Source organism: Ochotona princeps, chromosome 18 (assembly GCF_030435755.1).
Source record: "Ochotona princeps isolate mOchPri1 chromosome 18, mOchPri1.hap1, whole genome shotgun sequence".
Lineage (NCBI taxonomy): Eukaryota > Metazoa > Chordata > Mammalia > Lagomorpha > Ochotonidae > Ochotona > Ochotona princeps.
In genome coordinates this window covers 34,454,834-34,482,377 of record NC_080849.1, presented here as the reverse complement: position 1 = coordinate 34,482,377, position 27,544 = coordinate 34,454,834, and the positions used below count along the sequence as shown (strand labels likewise).

Sequence of the window (27,544 nt, the reverse complement as noted above, 5' to 3'; positions counted from 1 at the left end):
AGGGCCACCAGATTATGTGATCTGGTCTACCAAGGCAACCACAGCCGGTATTGAAAATTCCAATAAATCTCTATATAGCAGGCTAATTTTTTTAAGTTGGTGATTTTGTATGGCCAGTTACTGCTGTTATAAATAGCCAGATGGCCCATGGCAGAAAAAAAGGGTCCCCACCCATGCAACCTACAATTTAGGGCTTCTTTCTGTTTCTTATTGGAAGGGGTAGGGAGAAAAGGCTCACAGCTAGGCCTGCCATCCCTTGTGCCTTGGGCTGGCTGGGTGCTCCGGGGTAAATTCCTTAACAATGATAAATTCAATCCAAGCCCAGAAGGGCGGTTGCACAAGACACACCTATAGACCATGCATTGTTGGGGTGGGGCAGCCCAGGGCAGAGAGCTGTCAGCAGCCACCCCAGACAGTTCCCAGCCAAACACACCTGCGAGGGGAGTCTGTGAAGTCGGAGCTGATACAAGCTTAATGTGGGTCACATGTCATTTTGATTTGGTGACCATTTACACAAACTTGTGACATGAATTGGAAACTTTAAATGTCTGAGGGGTTGAAGTAGAACAGGCACTTTGTCCATTGTGGGTTGAAGAAACAGAATTCTAAAAGGATTATTGCATAATGGGAAGTTTTGATGCAGTGTTGGAAATGCGTCTGTATGTTTGAAGCCACATAAATAGAATTCTTAACCTAATTGTAGCTTGCTTTCCTTCTTTTAAGCAGTGGTAGTTCATAGTATAAAGGCTAAATCTTCTCCCCTTGACTTTGTCAGCATAAGACAAATGTTTCTGAATGTCTGCCTTTTTCCCTTTTTCTGTCTCAAATATTTATTTGTGTTTCTGAAAGTTGGAGTTACAGAGGAAAGGGGGAGACCGAGCCCTTCCATCCACTGGTTCTCTCCCCAGCTGGCCATAGCATCCAGCGCTGTGCCAGGCTGAAGCCAGGAGCTTCATTTGGGTCTCTCACACAGGCAACAGTGGCCCAAGGACACTGCTGCTTTACCAGGACATTGGCAGGAATCTTTATCAGATAGAGCAGCCAGGATGTGAACTGGTACCCATGTGGGATGCTGGCATTGTTGGCAGTGGCTTTACCCATTATGCCGCAGTGCAGCCGCTTTGAATGTCTTTTAAAGGTGCCTAGTCTGGCCTGATGCAGAGGACTGATTGGCTAATCCTCCACCTCGCAAGGGCCAGGATCCCATATGGGCGCTGGTTCATGTCCTGACTGCTCCACTTCCAATCCAGCTGTCTGCTTATGGCCTGGGAAAGCAGCAGATAATGACTCAAGGTCTTGGGACCCTGCACCCATGGGAGACCTGGAAAAGGCTCCTAGCTCCCAGTTTTAGATTGGTTCAGTTCTGGCCATTGCAGTTGCTTGGGGAGTGAACCAGTGGATGGGAGATCTTTCTGTCTGTCTCTCCTCTCTCTAAAATCTGCCTTTCCAATAAAAATGAATAAATCTTTAAAAAATAGTTATACAGTCACTCTAAAGTTGTGCAGTGACAGAATAATGTATTCACTTGTATTCATTCAGTCACCTTTCATTATACTTTTAAAAACATTTTCCAAGACTTATTTATTTTTATTAGAAAGGCAGATTTACAGAGAAGGAGATTTAGAGAAAAATTTTCCATCCTCTGGTTCACTCCCGAAGTTGCTACAATGGCCAGAGCTGAGCCAATCCGAAGCCAGGTTCCAATCCGAGCTTCTTCCAGGTTTCCCACGTGAGAGCAGGGTCCCAGGGCTTTGGGCCATCCTCTACTGCTTTCCCTGACCACAGGCAGGGAGTTGGATGGGAAGCAGAGCAGCTGGGACATGAACTGCTTCCATTTGGGCTCCCAGCGCATGCAAGGTAAGGATTTAACCACTGGACTACCATAATGGGCCCTCAATGTACTTTGGAATGATGTTTCAGTAATGAAGTTATGTGTGTGAGAGAGTCTGGAGGAGTTAGCTTAGGTTATGAAAGAAGCTATTGTCATTTGTTTTTCTTCCATACATCTTCTATTAGGTGTTGAAAAACACCTAATCTCTAGGAAGCATTAGGAAGCATTGTTAGGCATCTGGTTTTTCATTCATAGATATGAAGCAAAATATTTAAAGACTTTCACGGTAAGCTGCTGCTGTTTCATTGGCAGTACAACAAGTGGGGAAAACCGTTAAATTGAAAGCAGCTATAGCTGGCTTGGCCATCATCCTCTGCAAGGTACTTGGTGGCTCAGTTTCTTAGGAAAATCAGAATGTTGCCTGTGAAGCGCTAGAGCTATAGCAAGGGTCAGCTCTGGCCACCTGTGACGCTTGATGCCTGAGCACCTAACACAGACTCTCAGAAAAATGCACACTCTGATCATATCTTTTTCCTCCCAAATAGTAACATTTGCTAATGTTTTAAATGAAGAAAAAAAGGATGCAGAGGGATGTCTGAAAGCCCTCCTGATAGAAAACAGCCTGTCGGGAGGAGCACTGGGGGCGCCTGTGGCAGTCTCCCCTGTGGCTGTCCCTGCATGGCTGTCCCCAGGGAAAAGCTGCCAAGAACCTGGACAGAGCTCTCTCGGCTGCAGATCTCCAGTTCGGCTTCTAAGGGAGGCGACGGCGACCTAGTTCTGGACTGATCTTAGGAAAGTTGCTGTTTTTAGATCATTTTTAAACGGACACTGGGTCATGATTTGAGCAAGCCAGGTACTCTTAAAAGTTTCTTCCAATTCAAGACACACAACAGGATCTTCTACAAAATCAGGGTTTGGCTTGGCATCCATACAAGCCCCTAGGGTTTGGCTTGGCATCCATATAAGCCCCTAGGAATGAACATCTGTCAGCATTGCCTGAACCTGTGCCACATGGGCATAGCGCTTCCCCGGAAGTGTGGCCACTGGGCAGCAAGGGAGTGGGTGCAAGCTGAGCTCTGCAGTCCAGCTGCCTCATGCGTGAGTTCGGGCTGTGCTGCCTATTATCTGCACCTGTACAGTGGGGACAGTAGTGTCAGCACCAGTCTGCAGCAAATCTCTGGAGAGAGTACCGTGCCTGGAATTGCCACCCAGTTACTGTAGGTCTTACCGGGTCCTACTGCATGTAAGAATTATTATTTTTAATGATTTCATTTTTTTTTTAACTTGGAAGATCAGGATTTCAGAGAGATAGGGATCTTCCATCTGTTGCTTCACTTTGCAAATGGCTGCAGAGCTGAGCTGGTCTGAAGCTGGTAGCAGGAACCTCTTCCCAGTCTACACCTACAGGGCTTGGACCATCCTCTGCTGCTCTCCCAGGCCATAAGCAGGAAGCTGTATGAGAAGCAGAACGGCTGACACTCAAGCCAGAATCCAAATGCGATGTTGGTGCTGGATGATTAGCTTTCTATGCCACCACACTAACCCCCCCAATTGATTTTTTTTTTAACATTATGTATTCTAGAGACAAATAGAGCAACTAGTAATTTACCCCCCTCCCCCAAAGCCTGCAATGGCCAGGATTGGGTTAAGGCCAAGGTCAGGAGCCAGGAACTCCATGCAGGTCTCCACCTGGGTGGCAGGTACCTGATTCCCTGAGCCATCACCACTGCCTTCACGGGTCTGCACTGGGAGTAAGCTGGAGTCAGGAGCCACAGCCACGAACCAGACACTGCACGGAAATGGGCCAGGGGCCCACCATATGTCTTTTTTGTTGCTTTGTTTTAATTCCAGAACTAGCAACACTTCTGTCTCTAAAACAGATAAAGTGCTCCCCCATAAGAACTCTTCAAGCGAGGCATTATCCCATTTCTCAGATGAAATCAAACCCCAAAAGGATGTGATGTGAGGCATGGTAAAGCCAGACTCCCATCCTGGGCTGTGAGTCTCAGAGCTGACCACACCAGGGGCTCCTAGGATGTGTGCCGGGTGAAAGCTGGCTGAGACTGGCACCTACTTGTCTTGCCAGCTTGCTGCGTGCTCACCTCACACCTAAGACCTGGCTTAAGTCCCTGTTGACCTCTCAGGCTAAAACTCCTCTGAGGCCCTGGGCACATTTTCATTTTCTTTTCTTTCTTAAGGTTTATTTGTTTGAAACAGGGACACAGAGAGAGAGAGAGAGAGAATCTTTAGCAAACAGAGTTGGGCAGGCTGACAGCAGGAGCCAGGAACTCCATCCGGGTCTCCACATGAGTGGCCAGGGCCCGAGCACTTGGGAGCTGGATTGTCGGCAGAATAGCCGAGGCTGGAACTGGCAGTCAGAACTAGGTTGCCTGTATCAGAGGCAGCAGCCTACCTCAGCCACGGTGCCACAATGCTACCACAATGCTGTGTGGTTTTTCTTGCTCCTAAGGATACCTTAAAATCCTGCACAGGCGTTGCCTGTTATGGAAAGCCCTCCCCGCCTGGCACAGCTGGGTCCCTCCTCTCTTTCTTTCTGTGGCACCCCATGGGACGCTCAATTTAAAAGGTCCAGCAGAGTGCTGGGCACATAGTAGGGCCTTCAGTAATTGGCAAAATAAATACCTACCTAGGTAAACTCTGGGGCGTTTTTTAAGCATTAGATTTGTCATACTATACTCTTCATAGTGTACATCAGTGTAACCTGTTTTGATTTTTTAAAAAAGAAAACATTCAAGCTTAAGAACTCTAGCCTGGAAGAACTCTTAGCACTGAGCCCTGAGCTGCCCCCGGAGCCCTTGGTGTGGCAGCGGGTGATTTTTGTTTGATCTTCGACTTGCCTTTCTTTTTGCACTGCTTTCTTTATTCTATGTATCATTTAAGGAAATGCTGCTGCCTTAGGGAACAGCTACCAGAGACATTCCTCCTTCTTAAGTAGATGCGATTTGTTTTGCTTGTTTTTACTTAGAAGGTATTTCTCCCTTCTCTTAAATTACTTCTGTTCCCATCCATAACAAGCTGTGAATTCATTTTTATCTGTATTCATGAAATATAGATGAAATTTCCCAAGTCTAGAAATGGCAACGAACTGCTCCTAGAATTTTGTTAACAGTGATAATCCTTCAAGCCGACTACATAGCATTGCTTTTTTTTTAAAGAAAGACTTTTTATTATAAATATTAAAAAAAATACAAAGGGGTGTATATTTATGGCAGCTAAAACACTGCTTTGTGGTGCAGTAGCCTAGTGGCGAAATTCCTTGTCTTGCATGTGCCAGGATCCCATATGGGCACCAGTTGTAATTCCAGCAGATCCACTTCCCATCCAGCTCCCTTCTTGTGGCCTGGAAAAGTAGTGGAGGACAGCCCAAAGTGTTGGGACCCTGCACCGGCATGGGAGACCCTAAAGAAGCTCTTGGCTCCTGACTTTGGATGCAGCTGCTTTGGGAGTGAACAGCAGGTGGAAGTTCTTTTGCTGTCTCTCCTCCTCTCTGTGTATCTGACTTTCCAATAAAAATAAATAAACCTTAAAAAAAAACCTGCTTCAGAGAACCCACAGCAGAGAGCCTGGGGTCCAAGTCCTTGCACCACTCGCCATTCCCGCTTGCTGCTAACGTGAACTCTGAGAGGCAGCCATGATGGTTCAAGGACTTGAAATTCAGTCTTTTACATGGGAGACCCAGACTGAATTCCAGAATCCTGGCATCAACCTGAGTTTAACCTGGCCCAGCCCCAGCTGGGACATTTGGGGAATAACCAGCAGATGGAAAATGAAAGCCTGTCTCTGTCCCTTTGCCTTTCAACTAGATAAAAATAAGTAAGTAAAACTTCCAAAACATAAAAATAAGGGCCAGCAGGGGAAGGGAGAACACAGTCTTGAATCCCCATGCTTCCCAGTGCTTCAGATATGAATGGAGCATTTCTCTCCCTCTTTCCTTCTTCTCCCATCACAGCAGAGAACAGGCAAAGGCCCGTGGGGGGCTTGTGGGGGCGCACTGCCCCTCTGTCAGGTCTCCCTCCCTGCCTGCTCTGCCCACTGACGTTCTGCCTGCCCTGGTGCTGTCCGCATGCGTCAGGCACTTGTGCACGCACAAGCACGCTCACCCCCACCCAGCCCTCCACCCCACTTGCTGTCTGTCTCAGGCTTCCAATATTAGGACAGAAACTTACTCGGAAGTCCTAGTCAGGAGGCCTTTCTTATAGTCTGTTTTCAGAGCCCGCAACAGAAAACACCTCTTTGCACTGGATTTTCTTTCTATAAGTAATGTTCTGCCAAGTGGGGAACTCAAGATTTTTTTTTCTCTGTTGTGCTGTTTGTGTGTCATCCATACTTCCCCGATTCTTAACAATGAATAGGTAGCACTTTTTACTTTTATAATTAAAGATATTTGAGCCCTAAAAAAAGTTAAGGAAACTGCCTGCACATCTCTCAGCCAGCTAAATCAATCTGAACCAGAAGCTAAATAAAAATCCTTCCCTCAATTACAAGCCCAGTTTTCCATGTCTTGGAAGCCAGAGGTAGAGAGCAAAGGCATTTCTTGCTAAAGCAGAGCCAATAGGTAAATAGACCCAGCTTGGTATCCTGACCTGTTCTTTCTTCTTGAATTTCCCAAATTCAACCCTGAGCAGGGACATCTCCCTCCCAGAACAAATCAAGTGCAACAAATGACTCCTTCCTCGGTAGTTAACATGCAGTGCAAGGACCATGGTGGAGAGATGAAAGGATTAGACCCCTTGGCCCTAGGTTAGGCAGAGCCTGGTGTCGGGTTCCACACAGTGTGGGTCTTGCTTCTTAATTCTGCAAGCTACTATCCAGTTGTCCCAACAGCATTTGTTGAAGAGACCAGGCTTTTCCCCTGGATGGATTGTTTTCAGTTTTCTTGTCGAAGATTTGTGGGCTCCCTTCTGGTGTTTCTCTTCTGTTCCATTGATCTTCTTCTCTGTTTCTGCACCAGTACTAGACTGTTTCGATGACCACTGCTCTGTAAGTTGTCTTGAGGTCTTGAGAATTGTGATTCTTTCCGCTTGATTTTTATTCTTCAGGATAGCTTTGATTATTCGTGGTCTTTTGTGTTTCCAGATGAACTTTTGTATCTTCTATTTCTGAGAAGAATTTTGTTGAGATTTTTGTTTCCAATTTTCATTTTCATTTCCAATTTGTATTCCTTTAATTCTTTTTTTTTTTTTTTTTTTTTTTTTGCCTAATAGCTCTGGTAAGGACTTCCAGTACTATATTGAAGAGTAGTGACAACAGACATCCCTGTCTAGTTCAAAATTTTAGTGGAAAGGCTTCCAATCTTTCCCCATTTAGTATGATGCTGGCATTGGGTTTTTTGTAAATTGCTTTGATTGTGCTGTAGAATATTCCCTCTATGCCTACCTTGCTTAGGGTTTTCAGCATGAAGTAGTATTGTATTTTATCAAATGCCTTCTCTGCATCTATTGAGATGATCACATTGTTTTTATTTTTCAATTTGTTGATGTGATATATCACGTTTATTGATTTGCGAATGTTGAACCATGCCTGCATGCCTGGGATGAATCCCACCTGATCTGGGCGAAATGAACTGCCTGATGTGTTCTTGGATCCTGTTGGCTAATATTTTGTTGAGGATCTGTATGTCTATGTTCATCAAGGGTATCAGTCTGTAGTTTTCTCTTTCTGTTGTTTCTCTCTCTGGCTTTGGTGTTAAGGTGATATTAACTTCATAGAAGGTGTTTGCAAGGATTGCCTCCCTTTCTATTGTTTGGAAAAGCTTGTGAAGGATTGGAACAAGTTCCTCTTGAAACATGTGGTAGAATTCAGCAGTGAAGCCATCTGGTCCAGGATTTTTCTTGGTTGGGAGGGCTTTAATTTCCGATTCAATCTCAGTCCATTTTATAGGTCTATTTAGATTGTTAATTGCTTCTTGATTCAGTTTTGGTGGATTGTATGTATCCAAAAATCTATCCATCTCTTCTAGGTCTTCTGATTTGTTCACTTCTAGCTGCTTGTGATGGTTCCTGATATTCAATGTATGTCCGAGGTATCTGTTGTTATAATCCTTTCTCATCTCTGATACTATTCATGCGTATTTTTCCCTCCTGTTTTTTTTTTATTAGTTGGGCTGGTGGGGAGTCTGGTTAATTTCCTCAAAGAAACAGCTCTTAGTTTCATTAATTTTATGTATAGTTCTTTTTTGTCTCTATTTGGTTTGTTTCTTCCCTTATTTTGATTATTTCTACTAATCTGGGCTTGCTTTGCTGTTGTTTTCCTACTTCCTTCAACTGTAAGGTTAGCTGTATACTTGTTGCCTTTCTAGTTTCTTAACATAAGCATTGATTGAGATGAACTTTCCTCTTAGCACTGCCTTGATTGTGTTCCATAAGTTTGATATGTTATGTTGATGCCTTCATTTGTTTCAAGCAATTTTTTAATTTCTCCTTTGATTTCCTCTCTAATCCGTTGCTCATTTAGTAGCATATTATTCAGTCTCCATGTGTATGCAAGTGTTTTTTTTGACTTCTTGGTCTCTAGTTTCACTGAATGATGGTCTGAGAAGATGCATGGTATAATTTCGATTTTTAAAAATTTGCTGAGGCTTGTTCTGTGGCCTATAACATGGTCAGTTCTGGAGAAGGTTCCATGCACTGATGAAAAAAAAGAAGTGCATGCGCTGTTGATGAAAGCTTCGGTAGATGTCAACGAAGACCATTTTCTCTAGAGTTTGGGAAAGTTCTGTTATTTCTTTGCTGAGTTTCTGTCTCTTCAATCTGTCCGTTGATGTTAGGCCCCCCACTAATATTGTTTTGGAATCTCTCTCCCTTTAAACCCGTTAATGTTTGTTTCATGCAGTTAGATGCTGTGGCATTTGGTGCATATACATTTATTATGGTAATCTCATCTTGCTGAATGGATCCTTTGATCATTATATGGTGTCCTTCTTCATCTCTTTTAATGTTTTTCACATTGACGTCTATATCATCTGATATAAGGATGGCTACACTGCACATTTTTTCTTACCATTTGCTTGGAATATCTTTTTCCATCTTTTCACTTTCAGTTTCCTCTGATCTTTGTTGGTGAGATGTGTCTCCTGTAAGCAAAACATATATGGGTTTTGTGTTTTGATCCAGCCCTCTAATCTATGGCGTTTGACTGATGAGTTTAAGCCATTTACATTCAGAGTTATTATGGACAGGTGGCAGTTTGTTCCTGTCATTTTAGTGATGGCTTGTTCTTTGACTTAGTCTTCTGTTAGCCTTTTAGTGGGATGTTCTCCACATTTGCCTTTGGTTTTGGTAGTTGCTATTCCTTTTCTCTTTCATGAGAACCTCTTTGAGTATCATTTGTAGGTTTAGAAGAGGCAAATTCTTGGATTTTTCTTTACTGTGGAAGAATTTATTTCATTTTCAAAGACAAAGGAGAGCTTTGCAGGATACATTATTCTGGGGTAAAATTTTTCTCTTCTAGAATCTGGAATATGTTGCTCCTTCCTGGCCTATAATGTTTCCTCTGATAGGTAAGCTGTGAGTTTGATTGGGGTTCCTCTATAGGTCAATTGATTTTTTTTTTTTTTACGTGCACATTTAAGGATTTTTTTCTTCTTGTTCAACTAAAGAAAGCTTGATTATCATGTGTTTTGTGAAGTTTGCTTTTGATCAACTCTGTTGAGAGTTCTGTGATTCCGCTGTATGTTGTTTTCCAATTCTTTCTCCAGATTAGAGACGTTTTTGTTTATTATTTCATTGAATACACCTTTAATTCCATCTTTTCTTTCTGCACCTTCTGGAACTCCCATAACTCTTATGTTGGGTCTTTAAATTATATCTTTTAATTCTTGGATACTTATTTTAGCTTAACCAAGCTTTGCTTTCAGCTTTTTGATTGTTTCCCCCTGGTGACAGGAAATATCTTTCAATTCTGATATTTTTTTTTCTGCTGCATTCATTCTATTTTGGAGACTCTCCACTGTGTATTTAACTTGATCCACTGTATTCTTAACTTCTGGAATATCAGCTTTCATTTGATTCATTTCCTGTGTGATATATTCCTTTAATTCCTTGAACTCCTGTGTTATGTGCTCATTGTTGGTCAAAAGCTTTATAATGAGTTTTCTGAATTCTGTGTCCCCCATTTTCTCAATGTCTTCCTCAGTTAACTCTAGAGGTGGTAGAGGCTTTTGTTCCTTCGCTAGAGAGTCTTTAATAACATTCATAGTGTCTCTGTCTCTTCATTTACAAACTTTTGTCATTGCAATTTTGATTTGTGGGTTCTTCTTCTTAGTGCAGGTTTCTGGGTTGTATTAGCTATAGGTCTACAAATTGATTTTTATGTTCAATCAGTGTCCCTGATAAGGAAGATGTCAGCTGTCCTGATTAACCGGTTTGTCGGCAGCGCTAATCTTGTCGGCATGTGCTGACCAGTAAGTCTGAGTGCCGCCTGAAGTTATTTTGGTTGGAGTCTGTAGGGTGCCACGACAGAAAGGTTTTTTTTTTTTTTTCCTGAGGAGCATATGCAGTGCTCTAAGCTGGAAGTGATTTTGTTCCCAGCTTAGCTCTTGTGCAGCTCAGCTGTCCTCCCTTTAGTTTAACAGTACCTGGTCCCATGAAAAGAACGTCTGAGTTCTACTGATTTAGCACATTCACAGTTCACCACTGCTCTTCCCAAACTCTGAGCCCTTGGCACTGTGTGCAAGCAGGCATCCTGTGGGGCATCAGTATAGATCGGGGCTGTCAGCCATCAGATCCAGGGACCACACAGACCCGGCAGGATGTGAAGCTGGTGTTGTTTTCCCTGTGGTCTCAGCTCAGTGCGATTAGCTAGGAATGATCCCACTCCAGGCTGTCCCTTGATATCCACACTCTCTGCCCCACTATACAAGATGGTACCCAGTAGGGCACTGCTGGAAAATTGGGGGCTGCTGGCTTTCAGTTCCGTGGACCACACAGGCCCTGCAGGACATGAAGCTGGTGCTGCCCTCCTTGTGGGATTAGCTCAGTGCTATCAGCCAGAAATGAGCCCTCTCTGGGCTGTTGCCTCTACTCCACACTCTCTGCTCCAGCACAGAAGACAGCGCCTGATCCTTGCTGTGAGTTCCATCCTGCCACGCTTCCACCCCCTGGAGTCCATGACTCTTTCTCTGCTCATTGCTGGGCCAAACTATTCTGCAAGATTGGCAGGTCTCAGTCTGCATTCACCTCCTGAGGTCTCACACAAACCCCAGCTCCCACCTGGCTGCCACAAGAGCCGAGCTATGGCCACTGTTGGATCCCTGGCTGTAGCTGGGGTCCGGATCACCACTCACTAGCCATTTGTGGGTTTTCTGTTCACTGCAATACTGCTCCACCATCGCTCCCGCTTCCCTTTGTCCAGGGGGTCTCCAGGTACCCCACTACCAACTGCCTGACCCTTATCTTTTCCTGTAATATGCTCCTTGTGTTTCACCCTATCTGATAATTCTCCATCATCCCAACCATGTCTGCACTGTATGCCGCCATCTTGCCTCTCCCCTTCTCAATTTTTTCTGTGACCCCAACTAGACCAACTTTTTATATCTCAGCTGTTAAATGAATTTGCTGTTACCAGTTGTGGAGGACTAGGCTTCCCAGATTCATGCAACGTCTAAAATCCTAGCCTCGTATGTTAAGAGTTAATGGATCCATGCCAATGTTTGATGGATTAGGGTGGAGACTTGATCTGATTATGCAGCTGGGCGTAGGGGGTGGGAGGTCTTTAGGTCACTGGGGGATTGGCCTTGGAAGGCCATTCTGATGAGAAGGTAGGCTAAGGAGGCCTCATCTGGCCTGGCTGTCCTCTGCTTCTTGGCTCACCATGAGCTCACTGCTTATACACACCACCAGACGCCACACTAATGGGGCCGCCTGATCTGTGACCTGCAGACTGTAGGCTGAAATAAAGCTCCTGTTGGGTATTTTGGTGACAGGAGCAAAAAGCTAATGCAGCCTTCCTATGAAATTGGTACTAATCAAAGCTTCTTGGAATAATAGCAAGCTCTATTAACTGTAATCATTGTAAATTTCCCAAGGGAAGTTGTTCAGTTTGTTCCCCCTCTCCCCCCGCCTTTTAATCATATATGGAAAAACAATAAATGCAACAGTCAACAAAACAGACTTTAAAGTCAGATCTGGGCTAGGAACCCAGGCTCCATCACACTGAAAAGCTGGGCTCCCTTGGTCAAATGACCTAACCATCTCTTTTTGTCTCCTCATCTATGACATAAGAATAATAAGACCACGTCACAGGCTCATTGTAAAGATTAAATGAGGAGCAGGTATTTACTCTGGCAGTTAAAGAGTACAGTTGAGACACTCCTAGCTCTTATAAAAGTGCCTAGTTCGAGTCCCAGCTACTGTGCTTCCTGTCTAGTGTCTGGCAAGTGATGGGTTGAGTGCTTGGGTTCTTGACACGTGAGTAATGGGAGACCTGGATTGGATGCGTGGCTTTGGACATCTATCTGGCCCAGCTCTGACTGTGGTGGGCTTTTGGGTGGGGGGTGAACCAACAGATGGGAACTTTCTATTTTTCCCTACCTGTCAAAGCAAATAATCAACTAATCTAAAAAATTTCTGAAGACTCAATGAGACAAAGCCCATACAATGACCGGCCTACTGCTGGGCACATACAACTGCTTAATGAGACAGCAGTTGTTCTCAGTGGGCTGGAATGACCACATCACCCCAGGGAGACAGCCTGGTGGGGTTTGGAGTTAGCGATGTGTCCAGCCAGCAGTGCATCCTTGACCATTACGTAGCTGGAATTCCTTCTCTATATTTGTAAAACAGGAAGCTGAATGAAATCATCTGAAGATCTTTCATTTCTGAAAATGTGATTAGCTAAAGAGAGTGCCATGAGATTTTCAATGGAACACAATGACAGAGATTCTCAATGATGTTCTACTTAATGATGTTGGAAGCCTCTGTTTAGTCTCTCTTAGTCTCTCTGTTCACCTTCTTTTTTTTTTTTTTTTTTTTTTTAGACAGGGAGTTCCAACCTGCTGACTCAGAAGCACCTATAATGCCTGGGGTCTGGCCAAGAGCCAGGAATGCATTCCTTGTTCCATATATTGATGGCAGGAACCCAATTATTTGGGCTGTGACTGTTGCTCCCCAGGGTCTGCACTGGTAGGAAATTGGAGTCAGCAGCCAGAACTGAGTCAAACTCAGGGGTCCCAATATGAAGAGTGGGCACCTTAACCTCAGACAAAATGCCCTTTGTGCCTATTAGGGAATTTTAAAAGCTAATTTATTTATTTGAAAGTCAGAGTTACAAAGAAAGAGAGAAAGAAAGAAAGAGTTCTTCTATCCCCTGGTTCACCTTCCCTCCCTCATCTCCAGCAAATGGTCCCAATGTCCTGTCCAAAACCAGGAGCCAGGAGCTTATTCCAGGGTGCAGGGGCCCAAGCACTCGGTCGTTCTGAGCTGCTTTGCCATGTGTATATTAGCAGGGAGCTAGGTCAGAAGTGGAGGATCCGGGTTTCAAACTGGTGGCCATGTGGGATGCCAGCACTACAAGTGGCAGCTTTATGAGGTACACCACAGTGCCAGTCCCTCTTAAGAGAAGTGGAATAGCCAGGACATGAACTGGCACCCATATGGGATCCCAGCACATGCAAGAAAAGGACTTTAGCCACTAGGCTACCAAGCTGGGCCCAAAAGAAATTCTTAAGGAACTGAGTCAATGTGAATGGGAGAGCCCAGGTCCTATGAATAAATGAATACACAAGGAGAAACAATCTCAATGGATGATTCACAGTAAGCCAGGTAAATCAGAGCCTACCCGTACATGCTGTTTCCCATAGATTACTCTTTAAACATACAGTGTATGTGGCACACTGGGCCAGCCAGAGGAGCTGCAGCTGGGAACCAGACCCCCCACTTTCTTCCGGAAGAAGTTTGTTGTCTTCAGAGCTTAGCTCCTGTGTTATTTGCTCCCCAAACAACAGCAATTGACAGTGCTAATGTTAAACAGCAGCACACTACACATCTGTAACTGTTGATGTGTATTTTCAGGGGATATAACCCTATTATTTATTGAAATATTTGCAGATAAAATAATATGATTTTCTGCAGTTATCTCAAAAAATACTAGTACGGGAGGGTGGAACTTACAAGTACAGGTGCAAGCGGAATGGCCAGGAGTTAGGAGCCTTTGACCCTGAGTGATAGTCAGTCATACAGGGGTTCATCATATTATTTTCTTCATTTGATATAAGCTTGGGGTTGTCTCAAAGAAAATATTCTTGTAAAAATATAATTTTTTTTAAAAGTAGAGGCAGGCAGTTCTGCTGAGACACCACGTGGGACACCTATGACCCGTATCGGGGTGCCTGGGTCTCAGTCCTGGCTGCAACTCTGAGCCCTGCTTCCTTCTGTCTGTCTGTCTCTGCTTTTAAATAAAATGAAGAGATTTCTCTCAAAGTAACAAAAAATTACGAGTTTAATAAGTAATGGGTTTTTTTTTTTCAAGAAAAAGTAGAATGAAACTTTTGTCAGCATTACTACTTGGTTCAAGGAGAAGAAAGAAAGTAAGAAAGAAAAGAAAGAAAATCTTGGCCATGCATCATCTGGAGCCAGCTTGGTCTTGGTCAGTTGGAAAACAGGAATGTCTCCAAGGTTAGCAAACTGTGCTTAGCTCCATATAGCTTTTAGGCTCCAGAGCTTACAAGTCACTGCAGTTTGATTTGTAGCCCCATTCATATGTCCACAAGAAATACCGCCTGGGTCTGTTTCCCTCTTTATTTGCTCAGCCAAATAGTGCTCCTCCCAGCAGAGTGGGGCCAGCCCTGAATGCACCCCAGGCCACTGTGTCACGGTCACTGGAACCACTCACCCTGCCTGCATTGTTTCCACAGCTCAGAAGCCTCTTCTGTTGAAAGCTGGCAGAAATCAGCAGCGCCACAATTCTTTCCTGACTCCATGCATTGGTTGCTTCAACTAGGAACTTGAGAGCCCTTTCACCTTGGTCAGGAATGCGTGTCTGTGCCTGAGGGCTCTCCCTTCCACTTTCTCTGTGTCCTGGTCCTTTTTCCCCTCAAGCCATGGATGGTTCTGAGCTACCACTTTCCACAACCCTGTGGCCCACACCCTTCTCTGCTCCGGTCTCCCTGAGGCTCTTCCGCCTGGCCTGGTCTTCCTCCTTCCCTGTCCTGTGAGAGCACTGGAGTCCTGGCTTATACTCCACATACCTCTGTTTGATAGGAGCCACCTGAGAGCATGTAGCCATTGCTGGCAGTTTCACCAAGTAAGGAGACCCCACAGCAGGACCCAGGTCTCCTTCGGTGTCCTTCTCTGTAGAGGACAATCAGAAACTGAGCACAGTAGAATGGGCATTTGTCACGGTTGTTAAGACACAGCTTGGGATTCCTTCGTCCCATATCAGAGTACCTAGGTTCTGTCCCTGCTCTCGTCTGGCTGCCTGCTAACACTCAGCCTAAGAGACAGCAGATGATGCTCAGATAGTAGGTTCCCTTCCTCCCACGTGGGAGACAAGGATGGAGTTCCTGGCTCCTGGTTTGGGCCTGGCTGAACCTTGGCTGATGGGAACTTTGGGGAAGTAAAGTAGCTGATGGAAGGTCTCTCTCCTGTGCTCTCTTTGCCTTTCAAATGAAACTTTTTTTCTTTTTTTTTTTTTAAGATTTATTTTTATTATAAAGTCAGATATACAGAGAGGAAGATCTTCCGTCCAATGATTCACTACCCAAGTGAGCTGCAATGGGCCGGTGCGTGCCGATCCGATGCCGGGAACCAGGAACCTCCTCCAGGTCTCCCATGCAGATGCAGGGTCCCAAAGTATTGGGCCGTCCTCAACTGCTTTTCCCAGGCCACAAGCAGGGAGCTGGATGGGAAGTGGAGCTTCTGGGATTAGAACCGGCGCCCATATGGGATCCCGGGCGTTCAAGGCGAGGACTTTAGCCGCTAGGCCACGCCGCCGGGCCCACTTTATTATTTTTTTTCAAACCCTTGTGTCTAGGGCTGACTTTCAATAGATCGCAGCGAGGGAGCTGCTCTGCTATGTACGAAATCCCGACCCAGAAGCAGGTCGTCTAGGAATGGTTTAGCCCAGCTTCCCCACGAACGTGCGTTGCGTGACGGGCGAGAGGGTGGCCCCTTTTCTGGCCGCGCCCGTTTCCCAGGGCGAAGGGCTCTCCGCACAGACCACGGTCCCGACGCGCGGCGGGGGTGTCGCGCGCCGCCCGGGTCAAATGAAACTTTTTAAAAAATTGACAAACCCTATCCCATTTTGCTTTCTTGAGGTCAGTAACTCTGTTTTGCATTTGGAACTTGTTTTCAGGTAAAATACTATGAACAGTGGGATGACTTGGCCAAAAGATAGAACATGTCAACTTTAGAAATTAGGGCTCACACCTACAAACATAGATTAAAAAAAATAGGTTCACAGGATCTGTATGGACTCATGTTTTGGAAGACTTCAGAAAAGCAAATATAAATAGGACCAGTTGGGACCGTGGCACAGGTGCCTTCACCCTTCGTCTCCTGAAACTTCATGAGGCTCATTAACCTGGCACCTGCCATGGCACTGCCTGACTTCTTGAATCCAATACCAGACCACTGTGCTGCGGAGGCTTGGCGAGAACAAAGCACTTATTGCCAAAACAGGCAGCAATTGTCTGCAGCTAAAGACCCTGCACCCCAGACCAGCCCTCCACACTGCATCTGCTCAGCTATTTGTGCTCATTTACAACTCACTCTCCACTAACTGTTCTTGATGACACTACAATCAATTGCTAATTTAGACTCTCTGAAAAGATTTTTTTATTTGAAAGAGGAGTGGCAGAGAAAGGGAAGGATTGATGGGGAGAGGAAAAGAGAACCAGAGATATGTTTCTTACTCACCAAGTGGCCACACTTCTCGGGCAGGCTTAAGCCAAAGCCAGGAGCTAGAAGTCCATTCAGACCACAGAGGTCCAAGCACTTGGGTCATCTGCCCTCCCAGGCACATCAGTGAGGAGCTGAATGGGAAGTGGGGCAGCCAGGGCTTTGATACGGCATGTTGGTGTCGCAAGCAGCAGCTTAGCCATCTAAACCACAGTGCCAGCCCCGATTGTCTTCATGTTCTTATAAAACTAGTTGTAAATTGAGTATTGCTTGATTACTTCGATTATATGATTAATTCATTCTACTGAATTAACAGTAGGTTAAGAATTTATCATTCACCTTATACAAGTTGCTATTGATCAGCAGAAGACCTTCGGTGCCTAAGGCTTGTGACTCTGTTGCTGTTTTCATTAGAGTAATCAGTAAAGGTCCCGGCACATGGCCTTAGTGGTTAAATCCTTGCCTTGCATGTTCCGGGATTCCATATGGGCGCTGGTTCATGTCCCGGGAAAACAGTGAAAGATGGCCCAAAGCCTTGGGGCCCTGTACCCACGTGGAGACCCAGAAGAAGCTCCTGGCTCCTGGCTTTGGATTGGCTCAGCTCTGGCCATTGAAGTCCCTTGGGGAGTGAACCAGTAGACATAAGATCTTTTTTTCTTATTTCCTCTCTATAAATATGCCTTTCCAATAAAAATAAATAAAGCTTTTTAAAAAATTAGAAATAGATAATATGTAAACCAACGCACGTGACCACACTGGCCTACTGGAAAGACACATTTGAGTTGGGGGATCAGCCAAGACCTCCCTGCCCTGGTTGTGGTTATTCTCTGGGCTGTGGATTCCAGTCCTTCCCCAGCCTCTCATTTCCTCGGCCCTTGTTTGTACCCTGCCTGGCCCAGAGGCCACGGCCACCAGCAGGTTCACCCACTGGGCCAGGCTTTCTGGTGTCCTAGGTCTCTGTTCAGGTGTCCCTCTTGCTCCTGCCTTTGATCTTGTTTTTATTTTCTCACCTAAGTCTGGGATGAAGATGCCTTTGCCTGTTCCCTGACCCCAGGTCCCTTTATAGTGGGACTTTTGGCTATGGCTCTGCATTCCAGCAGCCACTTCCCTACTCTCGAAAGGCTTAGAAGCACACACTTCGGCTGAGGCTGTTCTTTTCCCTCCGCAGATCCTGCTGCTTCCCGCTTCTCAGAGCTACCTTCCCAGATATGTGAAATTTCTGTACCGTGACTTCATTGGATTTTTCTACCAACCCTGATGGGAAAAAAAAATAAGGTTATTATATAAGATAAAGGAAGGCTTAATTTGGGGGAAAGAATGGAGACAAGGAGGCATCCGTCCACCCAGACTGCAACTAATAGTTGACTGAGCCTCACTCTCATTCCCCAGTCCTCATTCCTGATTCCTTTACTCACTCATCGATTGTAAATTTATCAATCCTGGTCCTGGCTCAGCAGCCTAGTGGCTGGAATCCTCACCTTCCATGTGCCAGGGTTCCATGTGGGCACAAGTTCATGTCCCGGCTGCTCCACTTCACATCCAGTTCCCTGCTTGTGGCCAGGCCAGCAGGCAGTGGAGGATGGCCCAGGGCCTTGGGATCCTGTGCCTGCATGGGGGATCTGGAGGAGGTTCCTGGCTCCTGGCTTCAGATTAGCTCAGCTCCAGCCATTGCGGCCTCTTGGGGAGTGAACCAGTGGATGGAAGATCTTTTTCTCTGTCTCTCTTTTTCATTGTAGGTCTGACTTTGCAATAAAAATGAATAAATCTTTAAAAAAGGTTTAAATCCATTGGCTGTGTGCATCCAAGTCTAACTTGAATAAGGACACTGAAAATAAAATACACAGCAGAGGATTTGCATAAGAATAAAGTGTTAACTTTTCAGTTCTTTTAAAAAATTTTTACTTTAGATGCTGCTTGCATCATTGACCAGGGTGGGAAGGATCAAGAGGGTCAGGGAATTTTTCAGTTCTTTGTTAACTCAAGTGACTTGAGATCACTGATAGTGATTCACTTTGGACCACAAATAATCAGTACCGGTGCTTAGATTTCACTGCACAGTTCTTGCTCAAAAGATGCACGGCAGAAATAAAAACTTTAAATCAAAAGCCTTCACTTGACTGTGGTCATTCTTTTCATTCCATTTGTTAGTGGGAGGCCCCTTTCCGATCAAGGGAGCTGTGAACAGATCCCCTACTTAACTTGTTAGACGAGTTACTCACCTTCTTGAGCCTGTTTCTTTCAAATAAGGATGAATGGGTTGGTTACATTTACAGAGCGCTGAGGATGGTGCAAGGTGAATCTGGGAGGCACTGAAGTAATTGTGTTCCTTTTTCTTCCCCTGTCAGCTGAACCTCTATCATGTTATTAATAGGAAAGAGCTCTAATAACTGGCAAACACGGCTCATTCTTTCCCATCCTTAATCACACTGCCTGGGAAGCTCTGTGAGGAAGTGACCAAGTGTAGTTTAATTTGATGGATGCGTCAGTGCGAGACAAATGACACGGTAGCATGCAGCCAAAGAATCCACCGGTTATCATCCACACCCTGGACAGGCATGGCCAGTTCATGGAAAGTTGGACCAAAACATGATCTCAGAAGAATTCATTGAGTTTTCAAGGGATAGCTCTACTGTTGCTTTCTTCTTTGCAGTTACAACCTCCAGATAGAACGTGAGTTTTTAAATTATCTTTAAAAGGTTTTTATTGGAACGAACGTTCACATGCCTTGGTTTAGAAGCGGAGGAAGAAAAGCAACCTTCCTGCTTATTTCATTTATTATATCTTAAGATGACTGGAATTTTTAAAAGGTATATTTATTTATTTGGAAGGCAGAGTCACAGATACATGGAGAAAGTGAGGTGGGTCTTTAAGTTGCTACTTCCCTTTCTACGACAGCCAGGTCTGGGCCGGGGGGAATCAGGAGCCAGGAACTTCCATCCTGGTCTCCCACAGGGTGCTAGGGACCAAATTACTTCCTTCCTGGGAGCATTAGCAGGAGGTTATATAAAAAACAGATAGCCAGGTCCAACCAGCGTTCCATATAAGGCAGCTTAGCCCACTGCACCAGTGTAGGTGCCTGGGGGGTAGTAACTGATTGGCTATTATACCTGTCCCATTTCAACATAAGAGTAGAGAATGTATGATTTCAAAATCATCTTGAAAACGACAAGCTGATGGTCCAAATCAGAGACATGTTTGCTATAAGATCAGGAAGTGCTTTTCATTTTTAAATGTCACCATTTGCCTACATTGTTGGTAAAACGTAAAATGCACCTTTCAATGAAGGAGGTGATTTCTAGTATATAAATTCTACCTTCTCACGTAAGATGTTTGCACTCATTAACTAGCCACTCCCTGTTTATTCACAAAGTAGATGTGACCGCTTTCTGTTAACGAGTTACATAGTCCAGGGTGTAGGGTCAGCCTTCCTTAATGGAAGAACGGTAATGGATGTGAAACATTTGCCTGTCTTACACTGTACCAACAGGAACTCTAACAATGGGTGCAGCGTACTTATTCCTATTTTTGCTTTTGCTTTTCCTAATTACCCATGGTCACTTATGTTCCAGAATTAGATCACAGTTGGGGATGGCCAAATAATTTACTGTTTGATGATGATGCTTTATTGTTATGATTATTTTTTCCTGAGACCTAACATACTAAAGCTGTATATTGTTAAAGCAAGACATGTCCTCCTAGATGCATGATATTTTTAATTATTCTTTTTTGTAACTAAACGCGCATGTTCGCAGGTAGACATTACTTTTTTTTTTTTAAGATTTATTTTTATTACAAAGTCAGATATACAGAGAGGAGGAGAGACAGAGAGGAAGATCTTCTGTCCGATGATTCACTCCCCAAGTGACTGCAATGGCCGGTGTGCACCGATCTGATGCCGGGAACCAGGAACCTCTTCCGGGTCTCCCATGCAGATGCAGGGTCCCAACACATTGGGCCATCCTCGACTGCTTTCCCAGGCCACAAGCAGGGAGCTGGATGGGAAGTGGAGCTTCTGGGATTAGAGCCAGCGCCCATATGGGATCCCGGTGCGTTCAACGCGAGGACTTTAGCCATTAGGCCACGGTGCTGGGCCCCGACATTACTTTTTTCCAGTTGACATCCATGAATAAAGTAAACTCAGAAAACAGGTTTCTTAAAAACACAGTTGCTTTTTTACTGGACCTATGTATAAGGCACTTTGGAGCAACACCATTTTTGAACAGGAAGAAGTAGTTGTTTGAAGCAACACCCAGGGGAGATGCGATCTTCCATTACAAAGACAGCATGTGGCCACAGTCACCATGCCAGGATCACTTCCGCTGCAGGTGAAAGAAGTGAATAACAGAATGTACTCAAAAAACCAGAGCCTGTTAGAGCTGTGTGGTCCTGGGGTGACAGCCATGCTGGGGCCAGTACATCTGAGAGTACCATAGCTACTTCTGGGGTGATTTTTCCCGACTGCTTTCCCCAAAGGTGCCATCTTTGACAGTGACAAAACCACAGCTCTGAGTCTAGGGTGACAAGCAATTGACCTAATTATCCTCACTGTTCGCTTTTTGTTGTCATAGAATTGGAAGGCTTTTCGATGGCACAGAGCCGATTGTCTTGGACAGTCTCAAACAGCACTACTTCATCGACAGAGATGGACAGATGTTCAGATATATCTTAAATTTTCTACGAACGTCAAAACTCCTCATTCCTGATGACTTCAAGGTGAGCGATCTGTGTTAGATTACCAGTCACATAAATATGTGATTTGTAAGGAGATGTGTTAAAAAATGGTCCTCGTTCTAGATGGTCAATGTATGCCAATTCTGATAGTATCAGGGGGGCTCCTCAACATGGAAAGAGTGGGGTGCTCAGTAAAGTTCTACAGGAGCCAAAGAGAATTGATCTGTGTTTAAAAGGTGAAAATTGCAGTTTCTTCTTGAAGTTTATTAAATTCACATGTCATTTCTGGTCAGTCTGAGTGAGCTGCAGGATAAGAGGGGACCTCTCCAGCTTGAAGAAGACATTTCCCCCAGAAATCTAAAGTACATCTCGACAGTTCCATTTAAAAATGTTCCCTTTAAAGTCAGTACTACATGTTAAGCCCAGGCCTTCTGAAATCATTCCCATGTTGTGTTTACAACTCTGGGCAATGGAGTTAGACAAGAACAAGTAGAAAGTGTTGATATTAGAAGGAAATACACAAAAATGTATTTTGTCACCAATGTTGCCATAAGTAGATTTTAAAGAAACAACTAAATCCTATTAAAAAGCAGCTTTTAAAACTTATTAAAGCATTTAAAGTCAAATGAATAGTCCTCCTTTAGAATAGCGAGAGCTAGTCACAATATATAATGGAAAAATTATCACATGTAGGAATAAAGCAAACAAAAACTATGCAAACTTGGTTAAGAAAACTATAAATATCTGCCAACAAGCATGAAAGCAGAGTAGACAAAGGATCATTCTGCTTTCCTGGTGGAAAGCCTCAATATGCAGGTGGCCCCTACCCTCTAGGTACTCCATGCCTTCAACATGCAGCCTTTTAGTAAGAGATTTTGGTCAAATGAAATTCACCCCAATTTTGAAGTTTATGTAGAACAAAAAATCTTAAGATGACAATAAAATTGTGGAATTCATGATGGTGTTGTTGACGGTGAGTAAGGGTGGATGTGTCCTACCAGCATCAAAGCATACTATAGGGCTGAATTAATTTGCAAGGTCAGTTTCAACAGGGCTGAACTATCCAAATAGAATAGTGGAGATGAGCAGTGTCCAGAGACAGTGTGTGCATGTCGGAGTGTGATGGAAAAGGTAGTTTTTCAAGTCAGTGACAAGAGATGACTGATCAGTCATGGGCATTGAGAAGATTGTAGAGCCAGAGCCTTGTCTAACATCCCTAGTTTACAAACCTCTGAAATAAAAATAAGAACTGAAACCATAAAAGTACTAAAGGGGGCCCAGCACAGTGGTCTAGCAGCTAAAGTTCTCACCTTGAACGCACCAGGATCCCAAACAGGTGCCAGTTCTAATCCCGGAAGCTCCACTTCCCATCCAGCTCCCTGCTTGTGGCCTGGGAAAGCAGTCCAACATGACCTAAAGCCTTGGGACCCTGCACCCGTGTGGGAGACCTAGAGGAAATTCCTGGCTCCTGGCTTCAGATCGGCACAGCACTGGCCGTGTGGTTACTTGGGGAGTGAATCATCGGACAGAAGATCTTCCTCTCTGTCTCTCCTCTCTGCATATCTGACTTTGTAATAAAAATAAATACAACTTTAAAAAAAAAGTACTAGAGGAAATTACAAAGGGATGTCTTACAGTATAATTCTGAGGCAGAAAGGGCTTACCTAAGCAAGACATAATACCCAAAAGATGTCCTTTAAAACAGTTTGTTAAAGACACAGTGTACAAATGAAAACTAGTGTCCAGGGGAGGCATGGTGGCTCAACTGGTTAATCTTCCACTTGCAAGTGTCAGTATCCATATGGATGCTGGTTTGTGTCCCAGCTGCTCCGCTTCCAATCCAGCTCCCTGCTTGTGGCCTGGGAAAGCAGTCTTAAAAAAGAACAAAAGACTAGTGTTGGTTTAGGATAAAAATTTGCAACACAAGGTTAATATCTATTATGAAAGAACCTCTAAAATTCTCTAAGAAACAAAAACAACATAGTTGAAACATTTTTAACTGTACAAATTTTCCCAAAAAGTATAAACCACCAATAAACCATTTTTAAATATTTTATTTTATTTAAAAATTTTACTTTACCTGTTCATTCTCCAAATGCCTGTAACAGCTAGGATAGGTCAGGCTACATCCAAGGGCAGGAGCTCCACCTGCGTCTCACAGGTGGGTGGCAGGCACTCGGGCACTTGGGCCTTTGTCTGCTACCTCTCAGTTGTGCTAGTGGGAAATGGATGGGACGTACAGGACAGCCAGGACTCAAATCAGCCAATCCCTCAAACCAGATACTCTGATAAGACATTTCAACATTCCAAGTGGCGGCTTAGCCCCCTAGGTGACAGCCACCATAACAGTGAACATTTGAAAAGCTATTCATTCACTCAAGAAACAAAAATAAAATGTTTTTCTTAAAAATCTATCAAATTTGTAAGAATTTATAAGATTGATAATATACAGAATGAAAATTGTGAAAATTGTTTTGGAGGGCAATTCAGCAGTAGCCATTAAAAACTCAATATATGCACGTATATTCTTTGGTTTCAAAATTCATACCTATTCACTTATGGAAATATTCTCATAAATATGTAAGCACATGTATATGTTTATATGACATGCTTATTATAGTTATGTTTAGAAGAGCAAAAACTGAACACAACTAACAAAAATCCAATGGTGGCAGGTGTTACAGCTATTAGAACATCAGTAGCATGGAATGTAGCTAACTCATCTGTTGATGTGTAGGAAAAGAATCATCAAGGTCTTATTAGTCAGTGAGTACTAATTTGCAGAGTGATACATACAGTATGTGCCCCATTTATATAAAAATCATGCATGTGTGCATACCAGAGTGCTTCCAGAAATTCACAGAAAACAGTAAAAACAAGGTTATTTGGGGGTCAAAAAACTCCCTTGAAATCCATGCAGTTTTTTTCATAATACATGTTTTCCATGAACTTTTGAAGACCCTTCATGGGTATGGAGAGAAAGATCTAGAAGAGTAGACTGCCTCTCCTTCAGGACTGTGAATAGTAGTGCCAAGGATTATTAGCTAAATGGAGAGAGAACACAGAGGAGTTACATAATGCACATGTTCATTTTGCATGGAAACAACAGAGAGTTCTGACTGCAGCTAGCATTCCAAGTTCCCTACAGCCCTGGAAAGAGCCTGAGCCCAGCTCTCTGGCCAGTAGCAATGCTTAGGGCTTCCCAAGGCTCCAGGCTTACTGTACTGAGCATGACTGCAGGCTCAACCGCCAGGAGCACTTGGCTGGGGCAGCATGGCTCCTAGGTGAACATCAGCCACTTCATCAGTGACATCTTCCAGCTTGGGGTGGCCCTTTCCTAATGCCACCAAAAGGACATTTTCTAGCATACACAGTTTTCTTGTTGCATGCCAACTTTTGGATCTCTTTGCCACATTTTCCTCCATGCCATTTTACTCATTTCAGCAAGGTTTTGATTCCACATTCCAAGATAACAGCCAGATCAGAGAACAACCCGTTGATGAAGGATCAAGTCCCCTGAACCCTTACGCTCCCCACAGTCCCTGTAGGACTTAGTTTCTCAAGCAAACTGCCACCTGCCCCCGTTCAGAGTAGGACACTCTCTCCAGCAGTCTTCCTCTGCCCTTCCTCCCATCATTATTTGAATCTGGGGCTCCATGTACAGCCAAGGCTAACCTGTCCCATGCCATCCTCTATGGTCACACACAGCACATTTATAATCCTCCATCTCTGTAGTTTTGCACTTTTATTGCAGCCACAGGAGTTAGGGCCTCCAAGCCACTATGGCTGAAATGAATGGGGATGTGTGTGGCTCCCATGTGCTGTGTGTGGCTTCCACGTGGTGTGTGGCTCCCACGTGGCATATTGCTTGATGATGTTGTCTAGTCTCTGTTTTTTGGTCTTGCTGTTCTCAGGGTGGACATTCTGACCACATGCCTATCACCTCAAGGTCATAATGCGACAGCCACAGCAGCTTCAGCCACCACATCCTCCCTTAAGGCCAGAATGTCTAAGTGTAAAGCTCAGCGTGGGCAAGACTGTCCTCATCATAGTTCCCCTGAAAGATTTGCCTTTTATGGCTCGTGGAGCCAGACCAGAACCTCCCCTGATGTCAGAGGAAGCTGGGACCTAACTCCTTTTCTTTTCGGCCTCTTAGTGACAGAAGTAGACAACGGACCAGGTGGGGTGTCGCTGGTGGGGAGGGCCAGAGTCTGCCCCCCTGGCTCCACACCTGCATGTTGAGCATGTCAATGTTTGTGGCCTAAATGAGTGAATACACAGATGCCTAACCAGGAGCAGGGAGCGACCGACGCACCATCTGAGGCCCACACAGTCACTTGGTCTGGCCCTGCCAAGGCAACCTCGGGTGGTACTTGAAATTCAATACATCTGGCAGGCTAATTTTTAAGTTGTTCATTTTGTATGCCTTGCAAGTGATATTATAAATATTCAAATGGCCCTTCCCAGGAGAAGGGTCACACTCCACCCCTAAACAGATATGTGGAGTAATTCCCACATGCACGCCAAACGCTGGCTCATATCAGTTAACTAAAATCTGCTCATATACTTTCTTATACTTAGATTTTGTATATTTTAGGTATCTTTTTCTTTTTATTGTAAAAGTAAAGAGACAGAATAGACTCCCCAAATATTTACATCAGCTGTAGAGGGGCTAGGCCAAAGCAGAGACCTGGAAACTCAATGAAGGTTTCCTATGTGGGTAGTAGGAATCCAGGCACTTGACCCACCATCTGCTACCTCCTAGGGTGCACATTAGCAGGAAGCTGGAATAAAAAATGGAGCCAGAACTCAAACAAGACACTCCAATATAGAATGGGATAAGCCAGGTATTAATCACTGCACCGTATGTTTTTTTGTTTGTTTGTTTGTTTTGTTTTGTTTTGTTTAAAGATTTATTTAATTTTATTGGAAAGGCCAATTTACAGAGAGAGAGAGACAGAAAGAGCTTCCATCCGCTGGTTCACTCCCCAAGTGGCTACAATGGCTGCAGTTTAGCCAATCTGAAGCCAGGTGCCAGGAGCTTTTTCCAGGTCTCCCATGCTGGTACAAGGTCCCAAGGACTTGGGCCGTTCTCTACTGCTTTCCCAGGCCACAGGCAGGGAGCTAGAAGGAAAGTGGAGCATCTTGAATACGAACGGGTACGCATGTGGGATCCAGGCACATGCAAGGCCAGAACTTTAGCTACTAGGTTATCATGTCAGGCCCTGCACCATAAGCTTTTAAAATTTATTTATTTTGTTTATTTGATAGATTTGGGGTGGGAGAGATGGAATGGAAAGAGAAAGGGAAAGAGAACTCTTTCAGGTGCTAGCTCAGTCCCCTGAAGGCCCAAATGGGCAAGACTGGTCCAGGCCAAAGCCAGGAGCCAGGAACTCCATCTGAGTGTCCTCTCTTGGGGGTAGGTGTCCAAAATCAGTGGACCATCTTCCATTGCTTCCCTGGGCTCATTAACAGGAAGCTGGATTGGAAGCAGAATAGCCAGAAGTTGAACTAGCACTCCAATATAAAATGTCAGTGTCACAATCAGCAGCTTAATTCACTGTGCTACAACACTGGCCTCTGTATTGTAAGGTTCTTATGAACAGAGACATTTTTATGTTTTTAAGAGAGCATTTTGACTGGATACACAATCATTCCTTGGTATTAATTAAGTTAAATACCACAGAAAAGGTTCAAACGAATCATGGGAAACTAGAGTTCCAAGGAGACAGTATGCTTCTTTTAAAATCATTAGGACTAAATAGAAAGCATAACATGGATGTGCATTTAAGACCATCATTCTAGGCTTCATCTTGTCGGTTGATATATTAATTTACAATTCCTACTATGAAAAGGAGTGTGGACTTTGGGAATCACAGTAAACGGTTGGAATTACTGCTAGAAAGGGATCATCGCTGCTTGTGTTGAGTTGTCGTACATTCCAGTAAACAAGCTGGGTGTTTGGAAAACATGTTTTGTTTCAACTGTCAGCAGGCAGAGCCACAGGTGAGCATTGTCTTAACTGCAGGGGCACGCAGGTTGGATGCTGGGGAGAGAAATACTGTGACCGACCCCAGGGCACCATCCCTGGGACTCACCCATCACCCACCCACATAGGATTAGGACAGCTGCCACTCTGCCCCATTTCTGTGCTCCTATGGATTCTAGAATACTCAAAGACCTGCTG

The 27,544-nt window shown here is 44.4% G+C and overlaps 1 protein-coding gene across 4 annotated transcripts in view; it reads left to right on the top strand.

The window, feature by feature from the left end:
* Positions 1-27,544, top strand: part of KCTD1 (potassium channel tetramerization domain containing 1) — a 210,072-nt gene that overhangs the window by 164,012 nt on the left and 18,516 nt on the right. For all 4 annotated transcript variants that reach the window (XM_058676920.1, XM_058676917.1, XM_058676919.1 and 1 more), the window contains exon 3: positions 21,255-21,399. In XM_058676920.1, the coding sequence (XP_058532903.1) occupies positions 21,255-21,399 (145 nt within the window). The remainder of the gene's footprint in view (positions 1-21,254; positions 21,400-27,544) is intronic.